General features: G+C 37.4%; 1 protein-coding gene across 3 annotated transcripts in view; it reads left to right on the top strand.

Annotated features, from left to right (window-relative positions):
- The window catches only part of LOC149073033 (ral GTPase-activating protein subunit alpha-2), a 405,837-nt gene that overhangs the window by 209,126 nt on the left and 171,927 nt on the right, over nt 1–24,784 (top strand). For all 3 annotated transcript variants that reach the window (XM_089246694.1, XM_089246695.1, XM_089246693.1), the window contains 2 exons: nt 4,623–4,751; nt 16,323–16,445. In XM_089246694.1, the coding sequence (XP_089102820.1) occupies nt 4,623–4,751; nt 16,323–16,445 (252 nt within the window). The remainder of the gene's footprint in view (nt 1–4,622; nt 4,752–16,322; nt 16,446–24,784) is intronic.

Here is a 24,784-nt window from a genome sequence, read left to right as displayed (position 1 = left end):
ATGAAGTTTTGTTCTTCCTCTATTTCAAGGCACTCATCTTTCAAATCTAAAAAAGCAGCTTGTGCTGACTCAGGAGCTTTATCTCTTTCTTCACATTTGTACTGCAGATAAAACCAATGCAAATAGGTACAGGGTTAGTGTAAATGCATTGGGTTCCACTTGCCTCAGCACACAACCAATTATGAAAGAAATGCGATAGGATGGACCCAACACCCTGCCAGTGAGCCCATCGATGCCCAGATAACAACCGATGAGCAACTCGTGGACCCCAAATGCAAAGCAATCTACACAGACGGCTCCCAAACAGCGGACGGGACGGCAGCAGCCCTTATATGGCTGACTGATGGAATCACTACCAATCAATGGGCCGCGAGGCTGCAGGACGGTTGCAGTGTCTTCTAAGCAGAGCTGTGGGCCCTCAAAATGGCTACAGAGCAAGCCATAAAAACAGAGGACAGAATAAGGATTTACATGGATAGCAGAGCTAGCCTGGAAGCAATAAGAGGCCCGCTCACACGACACCACAATGCCAGACAGATCCGCAACTACCTGACCACCAACAGAAATGTCAGTCTGCACTGGGTGCGAGGTCATTCTTGTATCCATGGCAACGAGTTGGGGGATAAGCTCGCCAAGAAAACCACCAAATCTGCTCAGAGCGCAATGTTAATTAAGCTTCCCCCTTCCCATGCCAAAAGACTTCTGAAAAGTCACTTATTAAAAATGTGGCAGGAGGACTGGGACGAACCTGAACACCCAGGCAGACTGATTCACGATATCCTACCTCGAGTCGGATGGAGGGCTGTGGGATGGTCCCGAGAGAAAGCCATTTTCTTTACTGGTCATGGACCATTCCCCAGCTACCTCGAGAGATTCAAAATATCTAACAACAACAAATGTATGTGCGGAGAAGTCGGCACACCACTCCACTATGCCATCAGCTGCCCTTACACAAAAGTCTTCCACCTGATCAAACCAAGGCAAGAGCTGGTGAAGGAGTGGTTTAGGAGGATGAGCCGGCTCGAAAAAGAATCACGAACTCTTGAGAATCTCGTGCGCTATCTCGAAAAAGAGGGCATTGAAAAACTCCACAGGAGGAGAATAGACATAGGCAACCACACAACTAGACCAGAGCCGCCTACGAGAAGATCCAGCAGACTGGCAGCACAGGCAGCAACACGGCACATTGAACAATAAGTGAGCGACCAAGTCACGGCCCAAGAGACCCCTGGGACAAACTGTGATTAGGGCTATGAATGGTTGTGCATAAAGAAAAAAAAAATGAAAAATGTCGGTTTACATAGCGGCGTGAAATCTTTATGTATATAATGTATATATCATGTAAATATTTTTTTGTCTTGCTTTGTAAATATTTTTTCATAAACAATAAAAAACCCGCATTAGCCCCCCCCCCCCTGAAAGGGATTCGGCAGTAAATTGTCCCTAGACGATTTGCCGAGGCTATTGTCGGCGAATTGAATTGAATTGCCTCAGCACAAAGAAAATGTGGGGAAAGTGTAACACTTTTAATTCCTACTTCACCTAAAAAGATGTAATATATTAGAATGATGATGAAATAATAAGAAAGGAAGAAATTGTCACCAAAAAATCAGTATTATATGCTATACCAACTCACACTTTCTGAAATAGTCAATATAAAGGACACAGTGGGTGGCAACATGACCACAAACCTTACTTCTTTATATGAAAGTTGTTTGTAAACTTGCATGAGCAACTATTGTACCAATTACATTTTTACTGAAAAATATATTAAGTGCAAAAGAAAAAAATTCCACAAGAGACTGTTCCCAGAAGCTAACTGAATTTTACAAATCATGTGTTTTCTCTTTTGTCTCCCCCATAGGCATACGCAAAGGGGGGTTTTGGGGTTCTAACCCCCCAAACTGACATTATAGTGTTATTTTGCAGAAAAAAACGTAAACCCTCCTCTGAGAAGAAAAAAAAATTGAAACCCCCTTGAGAAAATTCTGCGTACGCTTATGGTCTACCCTCTGCATATGTCTCCGTTCACACCCAGAATCTGTTTTAAATCACAAACTTGCAAACACCTATAAGATGGAGACAGGGACGGGCTTAAATATTTTGCTGCCCTCTAAGCAAAATTTTCCCAATACCCCAGTGTCCATGTTCACAATGGGGTCTCTGGTACCAGGTTCACATTGGCACCCTAGAATGACTATAAAAACTACTATTTCATGGTCATAAAAAAGCCATTTGATAATAAATGTGGAAAATAGTATCCGATGCCCAGTGAAAAATTGTGTTCCTCCAGGCACTTAAAGGTTGAGGGCTGTCAGGGCTAGAAAACTAATTATCTACGCTGGGCCCCAACTGGATACTCTTTGCAGCCTAGTAAGCATCCATTATGCCTCCTTCATGTAATTTTAAATAAGTGATTAAACGATTTTACCCCCACCCTGTCCAGTGCTCAGGACATGAGATGAAGGAAGGGTATGTCAAAACCTAAGCCAGATGGTTCAATGTCTGAGTGTTAGAAATTCTCTATCTTGGACTGAATTTTAAGTAATAGCTTTGTTAAGAAGAATTCAAAATGTGATCAAAACATTTTCATCTCCCTTTGTGACTCCAAAAATTTAGCAGCTTGGTGCGGTTGCACCCTTTGCACCTGCCTAATTCCGGCCCTGGACGGAGAGTAGAGAACTGAAATTTTTGCATTTGCACCTTAATTTTACTGAAAATACACTTCATTTACAGGGTGATTATAATAGTAAGTCCCAATTTCAAAATTCTGTAAAGAAGGAACCACTAGTCAGAATGCTTCTCAAAGTTGGGAACCACAGAAAACAAACTTCACATGAACACCACTGTGGCAATGGTGGGGGAACCTCATTTATCCAAACATTAATTTTGTGAAAAACTCAGTCAACTGAACACCTTTTAAACCTAACTCATTTTCAGTTTTCTATAACCAATGATGCTCAACAGTTGGTATTTTTTTGGAACTTGAATCCTCTTATCTCCTAACTCGATAGCTTCATTCTTTTGTACAATAATCTGCTTCCAAACATTGTACCTACCTTACCTGTGAACTACAGATATAAGTAGGGGTGTATCTGGGTACAGTTTATGTAGTTTTAAAAGATTAACAAGCAAACAAACACGTGAATAGGAGTAGATTTCTTTGCCATCTTTTTTTTTCTGTCTGACGGATTCATCTTAATCCTATGGGTGAGCCTTAATGAGGCAGGTGGGTTTTCTTGACAACAAGATAGTTCTTATCACAGTTCTTATTTCCAGGGGAGGTAGTCATTCGTTGCTGAATTTTACTTTAATTCAAATCGGCTTCATTTGCATAGTTCATGGTCGAGTTTGTGGAACCTTAGAAGAGGGGCCATAACATAGGCAGTGATAGACTTGGAAGTCTGGGGGGGGGGCACGGTCATTATTGCTGGGGACACAATGATGATGTCAATTCATATATACATTAGATCAGTCGACTCTACCTTTGATGCTGGGGGGCAACCCCACTCCCCCCATATCTCTGCTCACGGGCCTTAATGGAATACAGGAGCCTCTACCTCCTCTAAGCACGGAACTTGTTTCAGAAAGAATGTTTCGTCGTAGGTGCTGTAGGAGCTCTGATACAAAGAAAACAGGGATGGGGGGAGGTCAAGGATTGCCAGATGTCCATATATATGGTCCACAATTAATTATTAAGGGACTTGACGACCTTGGAAAGGTGCTTTGGGGGGGTTGCTCATGTGGCCTGAGACCTTTAGGTTCCAGTGCCTGGGAGGTGCCACTGTGCAGTCATATGAGCATTGTGCTGGACTCTCATGCTGAGGACATGGCCCCCATACCCTGAAGCAGGGCCCCTAGGCTGGGATCTTTTACGGGCCCCCTTTATGATGAATTTGTAGTGTGAAAAAACAAAAAAATTATGAAAATCATCGGGCCCCAGGGCTGGAGCCTCATCAGCCCACTCCTTGTGAGGGCCATGCCTGAGGATCCAGGTCTGAACCCTATTGACGGCACAGTGGTGGTCGGCTGAAGCTGGTTTACTGTGGTTTTCCAGCTCCGAGGGACAAATGTGAGCCGGTCTTCCATTTTAAAAAGGAAGCAGAGAGCAGGCATACCTACAACATGAAACTGACAAAACATGGAAATTCAAGCATTTCCATCTTCACTTCAGAAAATGGAAGCCATATGGCAGGATGAACACGAAACAAGCACAACCCGACAACATAAATTTGTTAGGACCACACATACACTTGGAACACACATTCGGGCATGCCGTGATTCGTTAGAAATTCCTTAGAGGAGTGGATGAGGTGCATGTACGGTTTAGTAGTAGTAGTGCCTATGAGGTGCTGTATTTAATGAGCTTTCAATTAAAAATGAAAAACTTAATTCTTGAGAGACTTTTTATTCTACTATGATTATGTTGTCTTGGAGGGGGGTGGCAAAGCTAAATATTCACCACTACTGACAGGCTTCAAGTCAAGGTCGGCATGTCTGAGGATATGATAGAAAAAGGATCATATTTAGATTTCTGTATTCTGTATATAAACAGATAATTTTTTTCTTTTTGTTGTTCAGTTAAAAAAATACACATGTATTAACGTTCCATTCATTTTTAGGATGTTGTGAATGTTATTGTGAGAGCTTGTGGACCAAAGATCTTTTCATCTCACCTCCCAGGCAGTACATTACTCTCAATGGACTTCATTTATGCTGCTGATACCATTGCATCTTCCACTGCACTTGCTGTGAGAAATTTTATTGTATCTGTCTCTTTTTTTAAGCTTAAAAAAAATTTGTATTTAATCAAAAATGCAGTTGAGTGGGTAGAAGTGATTATATTTCAATTGTAAGAAACCAATTGTCTAACTTACCTAATTCCTAATGTGATCATTGTTACTTATGGAAACAGTGTACATGTACATTAGGGTAGCCCTTATTTTTCAGCTTTCTGAAAGTTTTGCTCCCACCCCTATCTTGTTTCAATCAGCAAAAAACTATCTGTGTGAAATTTTAGCTCAATCACAGACAACTGCAATTCAATCCTCATCAAGGTGACAAAAGGATGACAGGGCTCAATGGGTGGTTGATATAGATCAAAAAACTGAATTACAAGGAAAAAGAGTTTTTAACAGCTGGCTGATGCACAGATATATTTTGGAAAGAGAAAATTCAACTTCCCCTGTGGGGAATCGAACCCACATCCTTTCACTTTCCAGGTGAACGCCCTAGATCACTAGACTACAGAGGCAACAAATATTTCAATCTTCCGTCCTTGGAGCTTGCGTGCACTTAACGGGACAGAACATGGACGGTCGGACCTAACTCTGGCCAAAGCTCATTTTCTCTCTTTCCAAAATATATCTTTGCATCAGCCAGCTGTTAAAAACCTTTGTATGGATAGCGGAGAGTGACATCATCCTTGGATAAGTCGCCATCTGGTGGCATTGACAGCAATGGTGAGCTTTAACCTGAGTTAGGTCCGACCGTCCATGTACGGTCCTATTCAGTGCACACGATTTAACATATCGCCCTAAGGGCTAGTGTTTCATTAACCTTAACTCGAAGTGGTCCCAAGGAGAAGACCCGGTTGAGTCACATGATTTGTGTTCATATAATTTTTATTGATGCTTTATGTTACGATGTTCTACTGTATTGATATATGTATATTAGGGTGGCCCTTATTTTTTGATGTTTTAATTTCTCAGTTGCCCCCCCCCCCCCAATTTTTTTCCTTTTATTCCAAGAAACAATTTGGTACCTCATTTGTTCAAATCAGAGGTTGGGAACCCATGCCTCATCGCGGTAGAAGTGGGAAGCCAGTGAGTGTCAAAGCACATGAAAGTAAAGCATTGTCACTTCAATGGCGAAGCAGGTCGTAAGCTTGCGCCAAAGCTGGAGAGGTGAAAACTACAAAATGACGCACAAAATAGGCAGTCAAAATTCACTAAAAATGCCTAAAATAGGCACTATAAAAAGGCATTTATAATTTTTGGAAGGAAGAAAAAATAACTAAAAACAAGTATTAGGGGTCCAAAAACTATATATAGCTAAAAAAGCGGTTACACTTAATCTGTCTATTGTTTTAATTATGGTTTATAAAAATTGCATTATTATTCAAGTTAAATTGATTTCAAACCCAAATTAAATTAATAGTAGACCCTCAGGATTAGTCCCATTCTAGGCCCACCATTACCAGACGCGGAGCCAGTAGAAAAAATTATCTGTGGGGCTCCTTTTCGAGTTAAAGGAATTATCCTCGTTCATTTGTTGTATTACTATGAATAATCTTTGTCATTTCTATAATTGAAACATGGCTATCTTGTTCTATTTTTGTAAAAAAAAAAATTAATTTTTTTATATTACCAAATATACGGGACTCCTTGAAGTGCAGACCCTGTGTGGCCGCATCTGTCACACACCCCTGAGGTGACTCTGGTCAATTCAATCTTCTTCTTTTTCAAACCGAGCACAACTCAGGTCTATCGCCATGGGCAATTTACTACCTAGTGAGTTGCGCCGGAAGTGTAAGTGTGTGTACCTAATAGTCTGAGTGTGTATCTAGTGTTGGTCAATTCAATCGAATACAAAATATGTATGTTTAATAAATAGCCATGGTTATTTGCAGTGCATTTATGGTACAAAAAAATAAAATCAAAACGACATGGGCCACAGAGCCCTCTATACTTGTACTTCACTTTGTGTGAGCCGTGACGTCAATTGATGACCTTTTGGGGCAGTGATCGGTCAAATATACATATACAATGCAGTGCAGTGCCTGAGCTAGACATGGGAAGCATGTGGAGAAACAAAAATTTTTAATTTTCCTCTGCTTTCCTAACACAGACTGTTGATCTGAAACAAAATCATTCACGCGTCTAATGCCATCCGGTCAAAGCAAAGCTAATGCATGGTAACACTACTATCACAGACCACTTATTTGCGTCTAAATGGGGCTTTAAAGGTGAGGAGCTTTCTGATGATAACTAATACTGAGAGTTAGAAAATTTTAAACAGTGCAATACTTTTGAAGTTCTCAATGCTCAAAATATCCAAGTTTTATAGATATGGTCTCTGAAATTCACTAATAAACTTTAAACTATGTTAAAATAGGCATTTATGGCATGGAAATTTAAACAATGGCATTTTCACCAAAAAAGTTTGAAAATAGGCAAAAAAAGGCATTTATGGTATTTTGCCTGGGAGGAACTTCCGGGCTCTAACTATAACATACTAAAGATTCACTGCGCTTGTGCAATTGCCCTTTTTCTTTTCTCTTGTGACATCCATTACTTTATTTTGCCCTTCCCACGTGGTTGCTTTTTGCTGTCTCATTTCATCTTCAAAAAATTTTACCATTTTTTTTTTAAATTAATTTATCAAAAGGCCCTTCTCAAGGCTAAATTACTTAGTATTATCTTTTATTTATGATATTTTTTTTGGAGTTTATGCTTTTTCTTTCTCATTTATTTCATCTGGATTCCAATGCATATTGAGACACATATGCGGTGCATATTCAAGCACCTTGCTGGGTGCAGGCAGTGAATTGTTTGTTCATGTGGCGCTCCACCTTCTGTCGGGCTCTCACCCTTAGTCTGCTCTAGTATGTGTCCGAGCCAACTACGAGTGTAATTATGGCTTCTAATTTGAGAAGTATTTATTTAATTGGCAGTGAGTGTCACCAAATTACCAGAAGCAAACTTCCATTTAACAGGCAATTACTATCGGTGCTATTTTATAGTTTACAGGAGGTTAAACTGTCCCTAAGGGAAAGTGCCAACGTAGTAGTGTGCTAATGCCTTATTTTTTGAGAGAAGACAAGGATTCCTACAAGAATAATACCTCATTGTATAGAAAAAACTATGAACATGTATTCTTATTGCCGCAATCTTCAAAAAAATGCCTGCCGTACGTCAGACATGCAGAAAGAACATGAACGTAAGTTTATATCAAATTTGAATAACTTATTTGACATTACTCACACTAATGCTTTGGAAATTATAGACATTGAAGAAGATAGAAAATCTTTACCGAGTCAAAGAGAACCGGGAACAGAGAGGGCCAAACAGATCTTTGGAATAGGGAAGATTCTTATTTAAAGTCGCGAGTAACATTCCAGAATCTCAGTGTTGTTAATGACAGCCGAAAGAGGGGTGAAATTGATGCAAGATTTTAATGGCTCTGAACTGCGGATGAAGAGCGGAGGCAATTTCTTCTCCATTGTGTCAAAGACCACAGAAAGCAGTACCCTTGCTGCAAGAAGGCTACTCTTAAACAAAAATTTATTTAAATATATCATTAAAAAGTGAATTTGTTTTGTGTTTCATATGCCCTTTTAAAGATGCCATTCCATAATTTTATAGCAAAAAATCATACAATTTCTTAAAATGAGTAATAAATACATATTTTTAAATGCTTAATTTTTACCAAATTTTTTCTCCTACATCTTCATTCAATCAAGCTCGATGAGGCACAGGTTAAGCTTTATATGTTGAATAAATATTTAGTATTCTTTCACATTATGGTAAAAGGAAAAAAATTGAGGGGTGGGCGCTTAAAAAATGTTTAGTAAATTTTTCACCATTATAATAAGGGCCACCCTAATGTATATATTATATATGTATTCACTATTTTTAAATATCTGGTCCCCGCACACACACGGGTGGAGGTACCTGCAGACTTCCATTACATCCATCATAATAATTCCACAATCTCAAATTACCATAGCTAGTAAACAAAGGGACAAACCTGATCAACTTCCTCCATCTTGTTGAGCCAGTTGCCACCCATGAAAAATAATAGTGTTCCGATAATTACAAGCCACGTCTCCATATGAAAATCCATCAAGTGACATCAGCGATTCCTCTGTATGCCGAAGGCCAACAGTATGGCGATTGGTCCGACGATAAACCTGTTCTCTGTCGCTATAAATACTCCAGGCTGAAAAGCTCCATCATCGCATTCATTAGTCCTATGTTCATTGTACGGGTTTTCTCGTATTATGTGAAACTTGAGTGCTGGTGCTCTTCAATATAACGTACTAACATCATGGGATGTTGAAATCACTAACAATGTTTTACTAACTTCAGAAACGTAATATACTATTCCGGGTAGTTGGCTTCCTCATATTTTCCTCAGAGTAATACATCTATATTATTCGAAGTATACCCTGGACGGATCATGCTGATCCCTTGGGAATGCGGGTTCATGGAATCTTTGCCCGGGAAATTTTGCCCCGGTATATTTGACCCCTGGAAATTTCACCCCTTGACATTTCGCCCCAGATATTTCACAACAAACATTTTGCCTGCCGTGACTATATGAGCGACCCGGTGAGTGGCCAATAGAGTGACCCTATCAGTGATCAAGTGAATTGGACATTTACCCCCTGACATTTCGCCTGCCCTGACCGTTTGAGAGAACATATGAATGATGGTACAAGTGAGTGACCATATGAGTAACCAAGTGAGCTGGACATTTATCCGTGACAATTAACCTGCCCTGACCGTATGAATGACCGCACGAGTAAACATGTGAATAATGGTGTGAGTGACCATATAAATGATCAAGTAAGTTGGACATTTAGTCCCTCCGATGGTATTTTGTCTGCCCTGACCATATGAGTGACTCTATGAGTGATCAAGTGAATTGGAAATTTACTCCCTTCACATTTCACTTGCCCTGACCATATGAGCGATGGTATGAATGACCATATGTGTGAACAGATGGTTGATGGTAAGAATGACCATGTAAGTGACCGTATGAGTGGTAAAGTGAGTTGGACATCTACTTGTGACTTTTTGCCTACCCTGACCAAGTGAGTGACCCTATGAGTGATCAAGTGAGTTGAACATGTACTTCCTGACATTTCACCTGCCCTCACCACATGAGCAATGGCATGAGTGACCGTATAGTGAACATATGGGTAATTGTATGATCAAGTAAGTTATTTTATATCGGTAGACATTTACAGATTGGCATTTCACCTGCCCTGACCGTATGAGTGAGTGTAGAAATGACCGCGGGAGTAACAAAGTGAGTGACAGTATGAATCATCAAATGAGGGACTGTATGAATGACCAAGTGAGCGACTACGTAATTGGACCGGATATCTCATTTCAGACCCGACATTTCGCCCCTTGTGTAAATGCTAGGTGAGTATGCAGCAGAAATTTGCACAAAGTATAATATAATGTCTATTGCTGTCACAAATGCATTGGCGAACATATTAAGCATCACGGGGAAGACGGGTAGTTTGGGGGGATTTTAATGTTTTTCTTCAGGACTTTTATATACTCCGGCTTATGTTGAAAAATTTTGCTGCAACGTAAATTTAGAAACAATTATTTTATGCTTTACAGCAAATTCCAAATTTTTAGGGCCCATTAAAGTATTATATAACTACCCATAACAAGGGGGATGAAGACGGGGATCATCTTTACAGACATTCACCCGGTCAATCATTCGGTCACTCGATTGGTCACTCACTCACTCACTCGATTGCTCATATGGTCGCCTGGTCATTCTTAAGATCATTCATTTGATCACTCATATGGTCACTTGGTCATTCTTACAGTCACTCAGTTATTACTATGGTCACTTGATTGGTCACTCACTCATTCACATGGTCACTCATTCCATCACTCACTTGTTAATTATTACGGTCACTCATTTGGTCATTGCAATGAGCTCCAAGGAAAGATTGAGTTATTCATTGCCTCTTTAGTCAAGGGCGTTCACCCGGAAAGTGAAAGGACGTGGGTCTGATTCCCACAGGGGCAGTCGAATTTTTTCTCTTTCCGAAATATATCTCCATATCAGCCAGCTGTTAAAAAACCTTTGTATGGATAGCGGAGAGTGACATCCTTGGACTCCCTGTGTCTCTGAAATTTTTGATATGTGAAAAATCAGTGATAGAAATGTTGTTTGTATATTAAGGGCTGCTGCAGAAGCTTTCAGGCATGATACTGAAAACCTGGTAATGAATCCCATTTCTTTTCAACACCTTGGAAAAAATTTTAGAGAAGTGCAAAACACGCAGAAACTCAGCACAAATTTAACCTAGACAACGGCCAAGAATTAGTGTTGAACTGGAATGGAAAACTGCTCCCAGTACTACTACTTCACCTAACACCAACTCTGGCCATATCGCTATATTGCAATTTACTGGCATTAGTGAGATGGGTTGGAAGTGAAGGCGCTGTCTATCGGTGGTCGCCTCGAGTTCGTTAGAGAGAATATCCTATCTATATCCTCCCTTGGGTTCGAACCCGGGACCCTGACAACAACCTTCACGATGGTAGACGAGCATCTTACCACCATGCCACTCGGGCATTTGTCCCAGTACTGACACGTGTGGGAAAAGGTTGATAGACTGGTAATAATAGTAAATTTTTAAGCAAGGAGCCATTGTTTGGAGTCCCTTAAAGTCCAACATCTTCAGGAGAAGAGCACGCTATGGCTTTTTACCAAGCAGGGGAGAAGTGGGGTATAACTGACAAAATTCAGGCACGTTGCTGTGATATGGCAGCAATTAACACGGGTCTCAAACCTGCCAACTCTCCGGACTTGGGCCAGACTCTCCAGATATTTCATCTTTTATCTGGTTCTCCGGATTTTAGCAGAAAATTCGATTTGGAAGAAAACTTTCTTTCTTTTAGATCAAATTTTTTTAGATTTTCTTGAGCTTTCACGATATCATGACATTGATGACTACGGTTGTCATTGGGGAAACTCATAGAAAACCTAAACACCAATAGAGGGCATCCATAGTTCATGAAACCTACCTACTCGGTTGAAGACGTCACTTCCGTCAAGTAGCCATCAAAAAATGTCTTGGTGATCGCATTTAAGCAAACTGGCAATGACGTAACTTTGTTTACTTAGCATTTATCAACAATAATTTATCGAGGAATGTTCCTGGTTGCTGACATCCCTGTATAATTATTATTGTATTCTATCAACAACCACATGGCAAACACAATAACGGAGAGATACTTGTTGTACACCACGCAATATGTGATACCACCAGATATTTTTTTTTCTCAGAAGCCGTATATCAAGTTTTTTTTTCTCAAATGTTTTCAAAAAGAAATTATACAACTGCTTTTGAGAGTTCATATATCCAATATTATTCTAGCATCCACAATGATTATATTCCGCTCAGTCGCTACCTAGGACCTGCCTGAACTTGTAATACCCATTATCAGGGACGCTGGAAGTCAAAAATGATTGGTGTTGCTCGAAGTATGCTTGCTTTGCAAAATAATAATAATAATAACAAATCTCTTCGGATAGAATACAATAATTCACCTGAGACCATATTTCACGCTTTGAAGTAGAATGTCTCCTAATGCTCTAGGCAGATGTGCTGGGCCGATTGGGATCTGAATTAACTCTTTGGCCACTGAATCAACATTTCAAGAGTCTGCCAGAGCAGGGTTGGTAAAAAAAACGTTTTTTTTGGTTTAAACCAGGTTTTTTTGGTTTAAATCGATTTTTTTGTTTTAAATAGTATTAACATTAAAAACAATGAAATTTCTGAAAAATCATTCAAACTTCCAATAATTAACAAAAAATAAAATGTTTATTAATGTAATTAACACTATTCCCATGCTAATTAATCAATAAATATTTATTAAATTTTAACAAAAACCAACTTTTGCCATTTAATTATTTTTTGCTTAACTCAATGGATTACTGTGTGTTTGAAAATTCTTTTAATGTTATTATTAATCATATAATATATAAAGGTTTTACTCCAGTTACTTTCAGTATACTTAATTACGAAGTTATTTTGCAAAAAGTAATAAAAATTAGGTGAATATAATGCATTTAATGAAACATAAATAATGCAGATTAATTAACGATGATTTACGATATACAGGGTGGTTATAACTAAGGTTCTGATTTCAAAACACTGTAAAAAAAGAGCGATTGTCAGAATGACTTGAAAATTGACATGAATATTCCTGAAAAAATTCAATTTTATTTGATAAAGGGGAAAAAATACTCAAAAATGTAAAATTAATGACATCATCCAACATGTGGGAAATTTGCTCGCAGAATGGAAACGATAGCCAGTCATGGCAAAATTATAACTTAATTATAGCATTGCATGAGTCTATAATTCACGGAAACATCACAAAAAAAATGAAGTAATTGAACAAATAACTACAACTTACTCAAAAAATGTTAAATATGTTGTCCACCGCGTGTTCTGGCTATGAGGTTGAAAGCACAAAAATTCTTGTTCAACAGCAGAATCGGAGTATGCCATGGTCATAATGTGGATGTGCTTGCAATTCAGCTTTATTAAACCAAACGCGCCCCCTTTCCCCCATTCATATTCCTGAGGAATGAGGAACTTCTAACATATAGGGAATGTGCTGGAGATTGCAATTCACCAAAGTTTGCAATCTGACCACTGTTTATAACATTTTGAGGTACCCCCACAGCCAGAAGTTGCAAGGGTTAAGGTGCATCCTGTCAAAATGGGTCTTCAGCAGCTGCTTTGCTGGTATTGCAATGCACACACTGATGCTGTGGAAGTGCCGAAATGATGTGGTTGCACAAAATAGATTATACTGCTGGCCAAGTACAGCATCATCTACTTGCACATTTTGCACTTTTTTCTTTTGCGAAAGAAACGTCCATTGCTTCAGGAGTATCCATGCAAATTTTCAGGTCATTCCGATCAGTACTTATTGTATAGTTTTGGAATCAAAACTTAAATTATAATCACCCTGTATATAGCTGATTATTTTTCATAAATCTGTTACTACTATATAGTAGAACCTTGATTAACTGGGCTTAACAGTGTGTGTGTGAAAGTATAAAAAAAACAACTATTGAATATTAAGACTGGGAGATATACAGTAGGAGATGTGATACTTCTTATGGGAATGAAAATGTATGTGAGGTAATGTAACAACTAGTACACTATTCTTTGTCCTTTAAGGACAGCTGGTGTCTTCATTGGATTATAGGACCACCTGCCCCTAGCATGATGGTGTCACTACTGTAGCTGCTTCTTTGTGAAGGGAAAAAGAAACCCTGTGAGATAATACACCACTACATTTAGATGTGTGATGCAATCCTTATTCATGAATTTGCTAAAGATCGAGCATTAGAATGTAGCCAAAGGTTAGAAAATGTTTTAAGAATGAGAAATTTTGGCTTTTATATATAACTTTAAATGACTAAGATACTTCATATATACAAATATACATTAGATCAGTTGATTCCCTGTGACGCTGGGGGAAAGGCAATGCCCCCATGCCCCCCCCCCCACCCCCATATCTCCACCCATGATTAAAGCCAAGATAATTCTCACCCGAAACACTAGATGAGTATTACCACTGATAATTTCTACTTTCAAATACAGGTATTCCTGGAAATTGGAAACTATAAAAATAACTGCATTAGGGTCTGTAAAATGATGACAAAAAATTGCATTACTGTAAATTGAAGGGCATAGCTACCACAGCAAAATATGTGAAATTTTGGGAGTTCTTACTTCTTCGAATGGTATTCAAAAGTAAGCAATCTTCTCACCAAGTATTCAGAACCACCAGAAAAGCACCATGACCCCCAATGTCAAAGAAGTTATAAATAAATAACTGTTCCCTCAAATCTCACTAGGTGTTGCAGTCTTTTATTTAACTTCAAATATAAAAAATTTAAATTGAGAGATATGTCTTTGAGTAGAAAGCAGTTGGATATTTAGTTGGCGCTTGAGTATGATGACAACCAAAATTTTTCAAATCATTATGCACCCAACCCAGAGTCCAACATTCCATATAATTTTTTTTACCTGCATGGACATGTTTTTTTTATGCCATATAAATTAATGGTGAATTTTGGTAATGCTGAAGCATATTTGTTATGTTCTGCCACACACACACAGCTTAGAAGGAACATTTACAGAGTCCCAAGTCATTGTTTAGTGTTAAGGGACACACTGGTCATGCCAAAACAAAAGTTGCCTTGCAGTTGAGTGGTGAGCATGCGAATCTTTGAATGTGAGAGCAGGCAGGCCTACAACATGATACTGACAAAACATGAAAATTCAAGCATCTCCATCTTTACTTCAGAAAATGGAAGCCAGATGGCAGCATGAATACAAAACAAGCACAACTCGACAACATAAATACGTTAGGGCCAAGCATACACTCAGAACACACATTCTCTCTCTCTGGCATGTGCCGATTCGTTAGAAATTCGTAGAGGAATGTGTACGAGGTGCATGTTCAGTTAAGTAGTAGTAATAGTCTTTTTGAATGTGCAGGTCCAAGTATGAATTACGGTATAAGGTTAGACGTATTTGTAACTAACAAAAACCTTAGGTTAGATTAATGTCTTGGGGAGATATTAACAAAATAATAATTGAAAAAATCCAAGAGGAGGAAATCAAACGAATTACAAAAAGAGCTTGAATGAAAGGGGGAACCAAAATTATCAGGGAAGGAGGCACCAGTTGTATATAAAAGCTATGGATTTAAATAAAGCAAAGGTGTAAAAGCTCTAGTCAAGTGGTTTCCAAAGTGTAACAGTTCATGTTAAAGAACTAGAGGGAATAATGAGATAATTTTTAAAATATATAATAACATCTCAAATGCTTACAAAATGCTTTCACAATTGCTGTGGACTTATGATGTGAGATCCAAGATCTGTGATCATAGAAAAGCACATACTTTTGGACACAAAACAGTGGTTCAATGATTCTTATTTAATGTTAGATTTCTAATTTTTCAACTTCTGCATTAAGTTATGGTGACTTCAATTAGCCTCTTATAGGTGGTGGATGGCAGGAAGGAGTGAAACTTTCCTCTCTCAACAACAAGCGTGGCCATTCATCAGCGCGTTCGAAAACCAACTAACTCAGTCTCCTTGACGACCTTCCTCTTGTGGTCGGCTTTGACCGATTCCTCACACTCTCTTTTTCTGAAGCCAAACAGCTCTTACTTATACAAGTAAGCCTTGCCATACCGCATTATAACAGAATTTTTCAATTTATTTCACTTAAGTGGAACTTTTTTACACTGCAAGTGTCAGAGGCCATGGTTTAGCTGCACTATAACAGGCATTCAGGTGTATGACTCAAAAGTTCATTGGTTGACTTCCCCTCGTGACATATTTTCATAACCCTACTCCTTCATTTCTTTGGGCAGTTTGGTAACTTTTTACCAGGCAACCTTCATATGTGGTGCAAATTTTAGTTCCACATAGTCGTGTTAATCAAATATAATTAAATATTTTCATTTTATGAGGTTTGAATGATTAATAAAAGATATTTATTATCAATACATATGTTTCAGGTTCCAAGAACAGAAGCAATGTCTATACTAGGCGCTTTGTTATACTTACCAGTTGTTTGTAAAGATATACCAACACTTCATACTTCAACTGAATTAAACACAGAAATTTCTCAAAATATTAAGGTTTGTATTTATATTTCCATGTAAGTAATGCTTTGCTAAATTTATGAAACAAATTATGATTTTTTTGACAGCAAAATGTTACTATATTCCATCAGATAGTATTATAATTGGGAATCAGATTTTCAGCTTTGATTACTCATAACAGGGTATCTAGCTTTCCTATGCCAAATGCTTCATAGGTCGGTACGCAACTGGAGAAAGTGAGCTATGGTCTCTTCTGATTGCTTCTAATGCCAGTTTATCAGTTCTACAGAGTGGCCAGTGGTATTTACCAATTTCACATCAAAATCAGAAGACAAATTTCATGCAACTTTACATAGCTATAAAGTAGTTGTACATGCTTAGAAAATTAATAAATTTGTGTTGTGGACCATACACACACATATCAGTGCACAGGGACGCCGGAATTCAAAAATTATCGGTGTTGCCCAAGTTGTGTGAATCAAAAGAATTCTAACCATGATTTTCTCATATACGATATATGTTGTGACCATTTGACCCAGTTGGAACAAAACTCTCCAATTTTTGGAGTATAATGAAATTGCCTATCTCCCGAATGGGTGACTTTTTTTTTAATGTGCAAATTTTTATTTAATTTTAGTGATAGGCAATTTCACTCATTCTTCTTTCACAAGTTACTTCAGATGTCAGTGTTTCGCCCAACCATTTGGAGAAATATTGTAACCCCTTCACCATTTCTAACAACAGATATCTATGAGATTCCATAACATAACATTAATTTATTTGTCCCCAGTCAATTACAATAATACTAATCCACACACATTGCAGTTCTACATCCATAAGCTAATACAGAGGGTGTCCATCAAACCCCCCCCCCCCCTTGTTCTGTAAAAAAGTTTTTATTATTTGCAAGGGTGGACATTTGGACAAGAGATGAATGACCTCAAAGAAATGAGATTTGGGTGAAAATTTTGGAGAAAAGACATGTAATTTTGCCTGTCCAGATTGCATGCAATTGTGTAGCCCTGATCTCGGGCAAAGTGATGATCTTTCTTTCTTTCAAAATGAGCACAACTCCTGTCCTAGTGCCATGGGAAATTTACTATACAATAAATTGTGCCAGAAACGTACATGCGTACTTAAGTCTTAGTGCATATCTAGTGCTATATGTGTGAGTTTTTAGTGCTGCCATCTTTTTTTTGAAACTGTGAATGAAGTGGAATTACTGAATATTGGTACTATTGTCTGTCTGTTGCTCTCTGTGATGGCACTATCTACCAAGGAGATTGGCTCGCATTCATGCATCAAAGTTTGGAATCACAGAAAATATACTTGTCTACTACCCTTCTGCTGTCTGTGGGATCGATGATGACCAGGTCTCTGTGCTTTGCTGGAATTAAATTTATATGCTGTCTGGTATTAGACATGCTTTAGCACATCAGTAAGGATAGGTGTGAATTGAGCCATGTACAACATGTGTGAGATCACCCACTGCAAGCTTGATGACGTCAAAACACTCCAGTGCATAGCAATCCAATACGCATGTTGCAATGCAGTTCATTTAGCGAACTCTGAACACAGCCTCCGGTGGAGACATGAGTGTTTTAAAATTCAGGAGCATGGAACCTTGGTATTTTAGAGATTCCTAAGACCCTTGATTTTATATATTTGAGGGTAAAGTCGGCATTATAAAAAGGCATTACAACAAAATTGAATATACTGGAATGCACAACTTCCACTTGTTCTACTTTTCCTACAATGCCCTACTTTAGTTCTGTTTTCTAGGTTTTGTCTTATTTTTTAGTTTTTATCTTACTTTTCCTACTTTTTTGCCAAATCCTATCAACAAAATTTGTGTAATCAATTTTAATTGAGGAAGGAATCACCTTTATATTGCCAAATAATACAAATGTAGTAGATTTCAATTAATAATTTTGCCAAAGCAGAAATTGTATTGCAGGTTATTTCGAGGGTGTATGTGGGCCATTTCGTTTATTGATTTTTCTTTTGCTTAGTTTGAGGGTTCAACAAGTATAGTAGCCATTAAAAACTTCTGTCTGGATGGAAAAAATAATTTTGTATTTACTACTTCATTGTCTTGGACAGTAACTGACTATAATCATTCAAAATTATGGTGTACATTTTGTGTATAGGTGAAACAACAGTTTGCATATAACAAAGCAGTTGGATACATATGCATATTTTGGGTTTGTTGATTCTGATGCTACCCAATAGCATCCAGTTGTCTTCTGTACTTTTAGGGCATACAGAGGCATAAACAATATTTATAATGCTCAGCAAAGAGCTAGAAATGAAAGTGCTTCATTTGACAAAACGATGACACTGGCATTGAACAGTAAAATGTAAACAAATCCTTTTAAAAAAGAATGGACAGCCTAGTAAAACCATCCGGTTTTCACCTTGACTTATTTACATTTTACTTTATAATTTACACATTTTGCACTGTGCTTTTGAAAGTGGTCTCAAAGGGGTATCATTCTTTAAAAAATTACATGTCTTCATAATTTGCTCTGCATTCAGGAAGAGAGTTGACAGACTGGACTGTGGAAGACTTCTTGAAAAAAAGAATGTAATACAGGGTGTTTCAAAAAGAATCATTTGATTTAAATTCAGCAAAAAAAAACTATTAATTAAAAGTTAATTATTCAGCTTTTAATCTGTTTTGATCGAATAATGTATAGGTAGAAAGAGGGAAATCTTGAGTTTCACACAGTTGCTGACAGGTAGTGCTAATGCTCTTTCTTGGGTTGCCACTTCAGTGTTTGTCAAGATTGGCTTTCCCCACAGTTAGAAACCAATTCGGATGACTTTATTTTTCAGCAGGACGCCGCACTACCACACTGTGGCTTAGACGTTCGAGAATGTTTGAACAATCTCATTCCTAAACGATGGAGCGGCTGTATGGGACCTGATGATTTATTTGAACATCACTGGCCTCCAAAATCGCCGGACCTCACAGTGTGCAATTTCTTCTTGTGGGGGTTTATAAAAGACTACATTTATGTGCCTCCCCTTCCAGCTATATTAGCCGAACTGAAGATACACATAACAGCAGCAGTGGATGCAAACATGTTCGCAAAAGTTTGGGAGATTTGGTTTGTAAAAAAAACTTTATGATTAGCCATGTGTAATATAAAATTAATCTTAAGTGTCTATGTGTTCAGTATTTTTCGTAATATACGCATTTCAAATCGGGTGATTCTGTTAGAAACACACTGTATATTGTGAAGAGACATAAAAGAATTATCTCTGGATACACTGTTTTGGCCAAAAATTATTTTTGTTATCAAGTCATTTCCATCATTTTGCTGTTACTTGTCAATCTTACAGGATACTAAAATAGTGCTATGACTTTTTTTTTAATTTTTCAAAAATATAAAAAATTTATTTTTTCGAGGGATTTTCTTTATAATGCTATGATTATGTTGTCTAAGGTGGTACCTCCTCCTACTTTTTCGTCCTACTTTTTCCTACGTTTTCTAATTTTTTTGAATGGGAGCCCTGGGAATGCTAAAGAATATCTATAATGTCTCCACCACTGACCAAAACTGACTACTAAAGAAAAAATTTTTTGATGGATTTGTGTTCATTGTATGTCAAAATGTTCTTTAAAAATAAAAATAATTAATTAATTGCTCAAATAATTTGGGTTGATATATTTTTCCAATATTATCCGGGTTTTTGATGGGGCAAAACGCCTCTATCGTCCTCCACTAGATGTACACGGCTGGTTGTCAAGGCCATAACCAGGAAGAAGAGTGACTCCCTTGAAACAATGATTAAGCGCATCTGCCAGGGCCCGACTTTGACATGAGGAGGACCTTTTCAGCAAAGCAGGAACTGGAGGGGGGGGGGCAGGCTCCAACTAAGGTAAAGGGTTTGGTTATACAAATACAAAGGCCAACACAGACAAAATACCCAATGAGGTGGCTGAAAAAAAGATTCCCATAGAAAACATGGATGTTGATATAGATAAATATACATATCTAAAACTATATCAAAAATACAGCAACTCAATAACAGCAATAAAAACCAATAATTATGATAATTTCTTATGGGCAGTATATTTATATTTTATGGTTGTTTCATCGAAGAATGGATAGCTTCTCGATTTATCCCAATATGTTTATATTTCTTTTTAAACATGTCAATTGTGTTAGAATTTACTACTCTTGGGCGTAAACTATTATGTTAATAAACAACTATTAGAGAAAAATTCTCTCCTTCTATCTGTGCTCTTCCAATGCAATCATTTTCAAGAAATCATGTCTCACTTCATAGCTTAAATGCAGTGTGCCAACAAGAGCATGCATGGTTCTTCTCTGCACCCACTCGACCAAGTCAGTGTCCCTCTGTAAATATGGTCTCCAAAACCTGATGGCATACTCCAAGCCAGGGTGAACTAAGCCCCAGAAATGTGTAGGATCACTTTAAGAAAATGCGAAGAGTCCTTTTCGAAAATGAAACAAAGGGTATGACATTGTGCAAAACAGAGGAGAGTTTTGTTCTGAATTCTTGCCACTGACTTACCACACCCACTGATACAAAGGGGTCTTTGTATATACCCTAATATTAGTACCCTCTTATGTTTACATGTGTACAAAATTTCTTCATGAAAGCTTGGAAATGTAGTTTGGATCCCGATTCAGTGGGTTATAGCAAACTCCCAAAATAAGCTTATGGTACTTTTTGTTTTCGAGCTCAACACATATAGTTTCAATATTCATGCTCTGTACGTTACACACTGTCTAGTCTTCAGACATGATTTGACATAAATCAAGACTCCATCCCCTTTCCTATCAGATTTATTTTTTAAAAAGTATTGTATCCAGAGATGCAAGGCTGTAGCGAAAGGAGGGGGACTAGGGACATCTGGTCTGCCCCTCCCCGAAATGTGAGAAAATGATCAAAAAAAGGGAAAAAAATTTGCCAAATCTATTTTTCTATCATTTTGGTTCCCCCCCCCAAAATGTAAGTGGTCCCCCTCCGAATGAAATTTCTGCCTACAGGCCTGCTGAGATGTGTAAGGAAGATTCTGTAATGACTACAAGGTCTAGGCCCTCCACAGCTATCATAATTTCTAAAAAAATTTTTTTATTACCCAAGCTCCTGACATTTATTAGCACACATTTTTAAATTTGTTCTGTGATTTAGTGTCACTCAAGAAGCCATCAAAGTCGGTGGGTAAATCCCATTCTATACTGTTATTATTATCATTAACTAATCCACTTTCCCATCTACGTAGTCTGGGAGTAAAAACCTAAGCCTATCGTTAACCTCCCAGACCCTCTTATTAAGGTGAATCTCATCCCAATGAAGCCCCTTATCGGTGAATGTGAGAAGCTCCAAGAACGTGACCCCAAGTGAGGAGCAAATGTCCTTCAGGCCTAAGTTGAATTGGTGGATCCTACTTCTATATCCCTACTATCCTTTGGCAGTATTGGAATCACTGCCACATCTGAACCCCCTCCTGAGCAGATTATAGTAAGTCTCAGTACTCTGACAGAGACTCACTAATATTCGCTCTTAACGAATGGATTACCTGCCCAGGGAACTTTCAATGATGAAAAAGTTGTGAACGTCGCTAATCTTCCCTGCAGGAAGACAACAGCGCTTGAAATCCTGAAAATCACCACACATCCTGTTCCCCAGTTCCCTAACCATAGAATTGCCAATAATTGTATCGCTATCCACCTGATTCTCAACCACCCATTCCCCCTCTTGACTGTCATTGTTCGTGGAGAGATTATTTCTTTGTCTACAGGTAGCTCCATAATACCCGGGCCCTCCAAAACGTTAACTCTCCTTTAATGCTTTGACGTTGAGCTGTAATCTTGCTCTTGCCAAACAATTCTTACACTTGAAACTATCAGCTACTATCCCCCTAGTTCAGCGAAACTCCCATCACAACCCCTACATAACACTAATCAAGGTTGAGGCATATTAATGCTAAAGCTAGATAAGAGCAAAATAAAAACACAGTTATACAAAAAAGAGAAAGAGAGCCATTAACATTAAATTAAAATAACCTAAGATGTGTTACAATACAAATAAATATACAAGAAAATTGAAAGAAAATATTAAATAAAATTAACAATTTAATATTACAATGCAAAATATATGTAAAAGATTATATGAAAAAATAAAGTAAAATAAAATGCTCAACACGTAATTACGAAGAAGAAATATGTGTATATGAAAAATGCAACACACCTCTACAAAGTATTAAGATACAAAATACAATTTATGCTTATAAGTATTAGCTATCTTATTTTCTAACACTAAAAGAATTGGACCCAAAGCAAAATAACAAGAATTATTGGGAATACTCGGAAAAAAGTCTAGACTGTTTGCTCACACTAACCCTCAAAGAACCCTGAAATTATGACAGAAGCGGGAAAAACACCGAAATGGGGGTAAAAAACAACCAGATATTCCCTCCTATGCAAGCACCTGGGCAAAATAATTGACTGTTGACAATGAAACAACGGGAAAAATCTGGTGAAAATGAAATGAAACGAGAAAAATTTTTAAATCGATTAAAAATATGCAATTAAAATTTAAGTATAGAGTAATAGACAGCACTTATCTCACAAATCCAAAAATGACACTCCTAAAAATCTAGTGATGATAAACTAAAGAGAATAATAAACACACCATCCCATGATGCTCTTAAGATGGGCCTGAATGTAATGTCTTGAAAACAAAGTACATTCAGACCCATCTTAAGACATCATGGGTCCACAGGCCAAGTGATTTTGTGAGACCCTAGCTGGCAAGTTCTTGAAAAATTCAACTACTTCTCATTTTTCTGAGGCCCTTATTCTCTTCAGGTGCCCGGGTAATGTGCTTCTGGGTTCAAAAATAATCCTTTACTTTTCTACGGCTTAGTTCATCATGGTCTGGAGTCGTGTTTCTCAACTGTTGAACTGTGGTTATAACATCAGTTATATCAGTCTGCAAAATTTATCCATTATCCTTTTTATTCTAGGTATATTGTTTATAATTTTTATTAATTGCATTTTTAATTGGGTTGCTATATTTTTGAAATATAATGACATCCATATTTTTATGGGCATCTTTTTCTCAGCCACCTCGTTGGCCATTTTGCCTGTTGTGGCGTTGTATTTGTATTTTTTATAACGAAATGGTTTATTATCACCATTTAATTCTATACACAACTTATATTATTTGTGAGGACTAAAAGATTCCAATAAGACAGTGAACAAACTTCCTGCAGTTCAGAATCAAGATTTCCCACTGAGACTGTATAAATAGAAGTGTGGTTTTTCCTTCTATGATAGAAATAATTTACTTTTCTTGCAAGGCCGCAAGAAATAAATAATATGATCCAATCTACTTTCTCAAAACCAGTATTTATTTATTTATTTTTATAGTTTCAATTGTCATGAATACCAAATAAAATACAGATGTTAAATACACAATTATAATCAGCGAATTGCCCATCAAGTTGACTGGAAAAAAATGTGTGACAATTTTGTGTTTTAATTTTAATATCAAATTTATTTTAAAATTTGTGTGAATACATATTATATGATGTTAATGGCAACCAAGGCAAGGATGTCCCATACTGGTTGTTACAATAAATAAGTTTATAAAATGCAGTACAGTAATATTATTTTCAGATATATGGTGAATAAAAGTACAACAGAGAAAGATAGTATTTACAATAAAAATAGAATGAATTTAAAAAAAATAAAAAATTGTAATATAAATAATAAAGGATAATGTCATGCAATGGTGGAAGGTTCTATAAAAATTACATATTAATAATATCAACATAAGTTCGTAATATAGACCTAATGTGTACCCCAAATACAAAAAAATAAAAACATGTTAATGTAATATATATGATAAACATGGAGCTGGCACATGAATTTGTATGGCATTTATGGAAGGTGATTTCAAAATACAATTTAATTAAGCATGAAGTTTGAGGATGAAATCAGAAATGGGATTCAATGTTAGTGGAAAAAGGTGACAGATGTGAAACTTCTAGGTTGTTAGATCTAACTGACATGACCAGATTCATCCCACTTCACATCTTCTGCAAGATATCAAAGTAAAGTCTGACTAACTATTGAACTAGTTGATTCGCAGTAGCTGAAATTGAATATAAAAACTCCTGATTCCGATTATATTGTTTGAATAGGGGGTTGAACGGGCATTTGATGTGCTTGTGAATTTCATGAACTCGAACTTGGAAATCTCATGATCAAAGCCTCCAAAGCAGAATGCAGAAATATGTGATGTACGTTGCAGAACAATTACTGCTACTGCAGAAAAATTTGTAAGAATTTTAAGAAAAAGTGCAAAAAAACACTATTACATGTATG

This window comes from Pholcus phalangioides, unplaced genomic scaffold, assembly GCF_987345545.1.
Source record: "Pholcus phalangioides strain wild (caught in Gottingen) unplaced genomic scaffold, Ppha-v1.0 ptg000017l_1, whole genome shotgun sequence".
In the NCBI taxonomy this organism is placed as follows: domain Eukaryota; kingdom Metazoa; phylum Arthropoda; class Arachnida; order Araneae; family Pholcidae; genus Pholcus; species Pholcus phalangioides.
The sequence above is the reverse complement of the archived record's forward strand: the minus strand, read 5'-3'. Positions and strand labels throughout refer to the sequence as shown.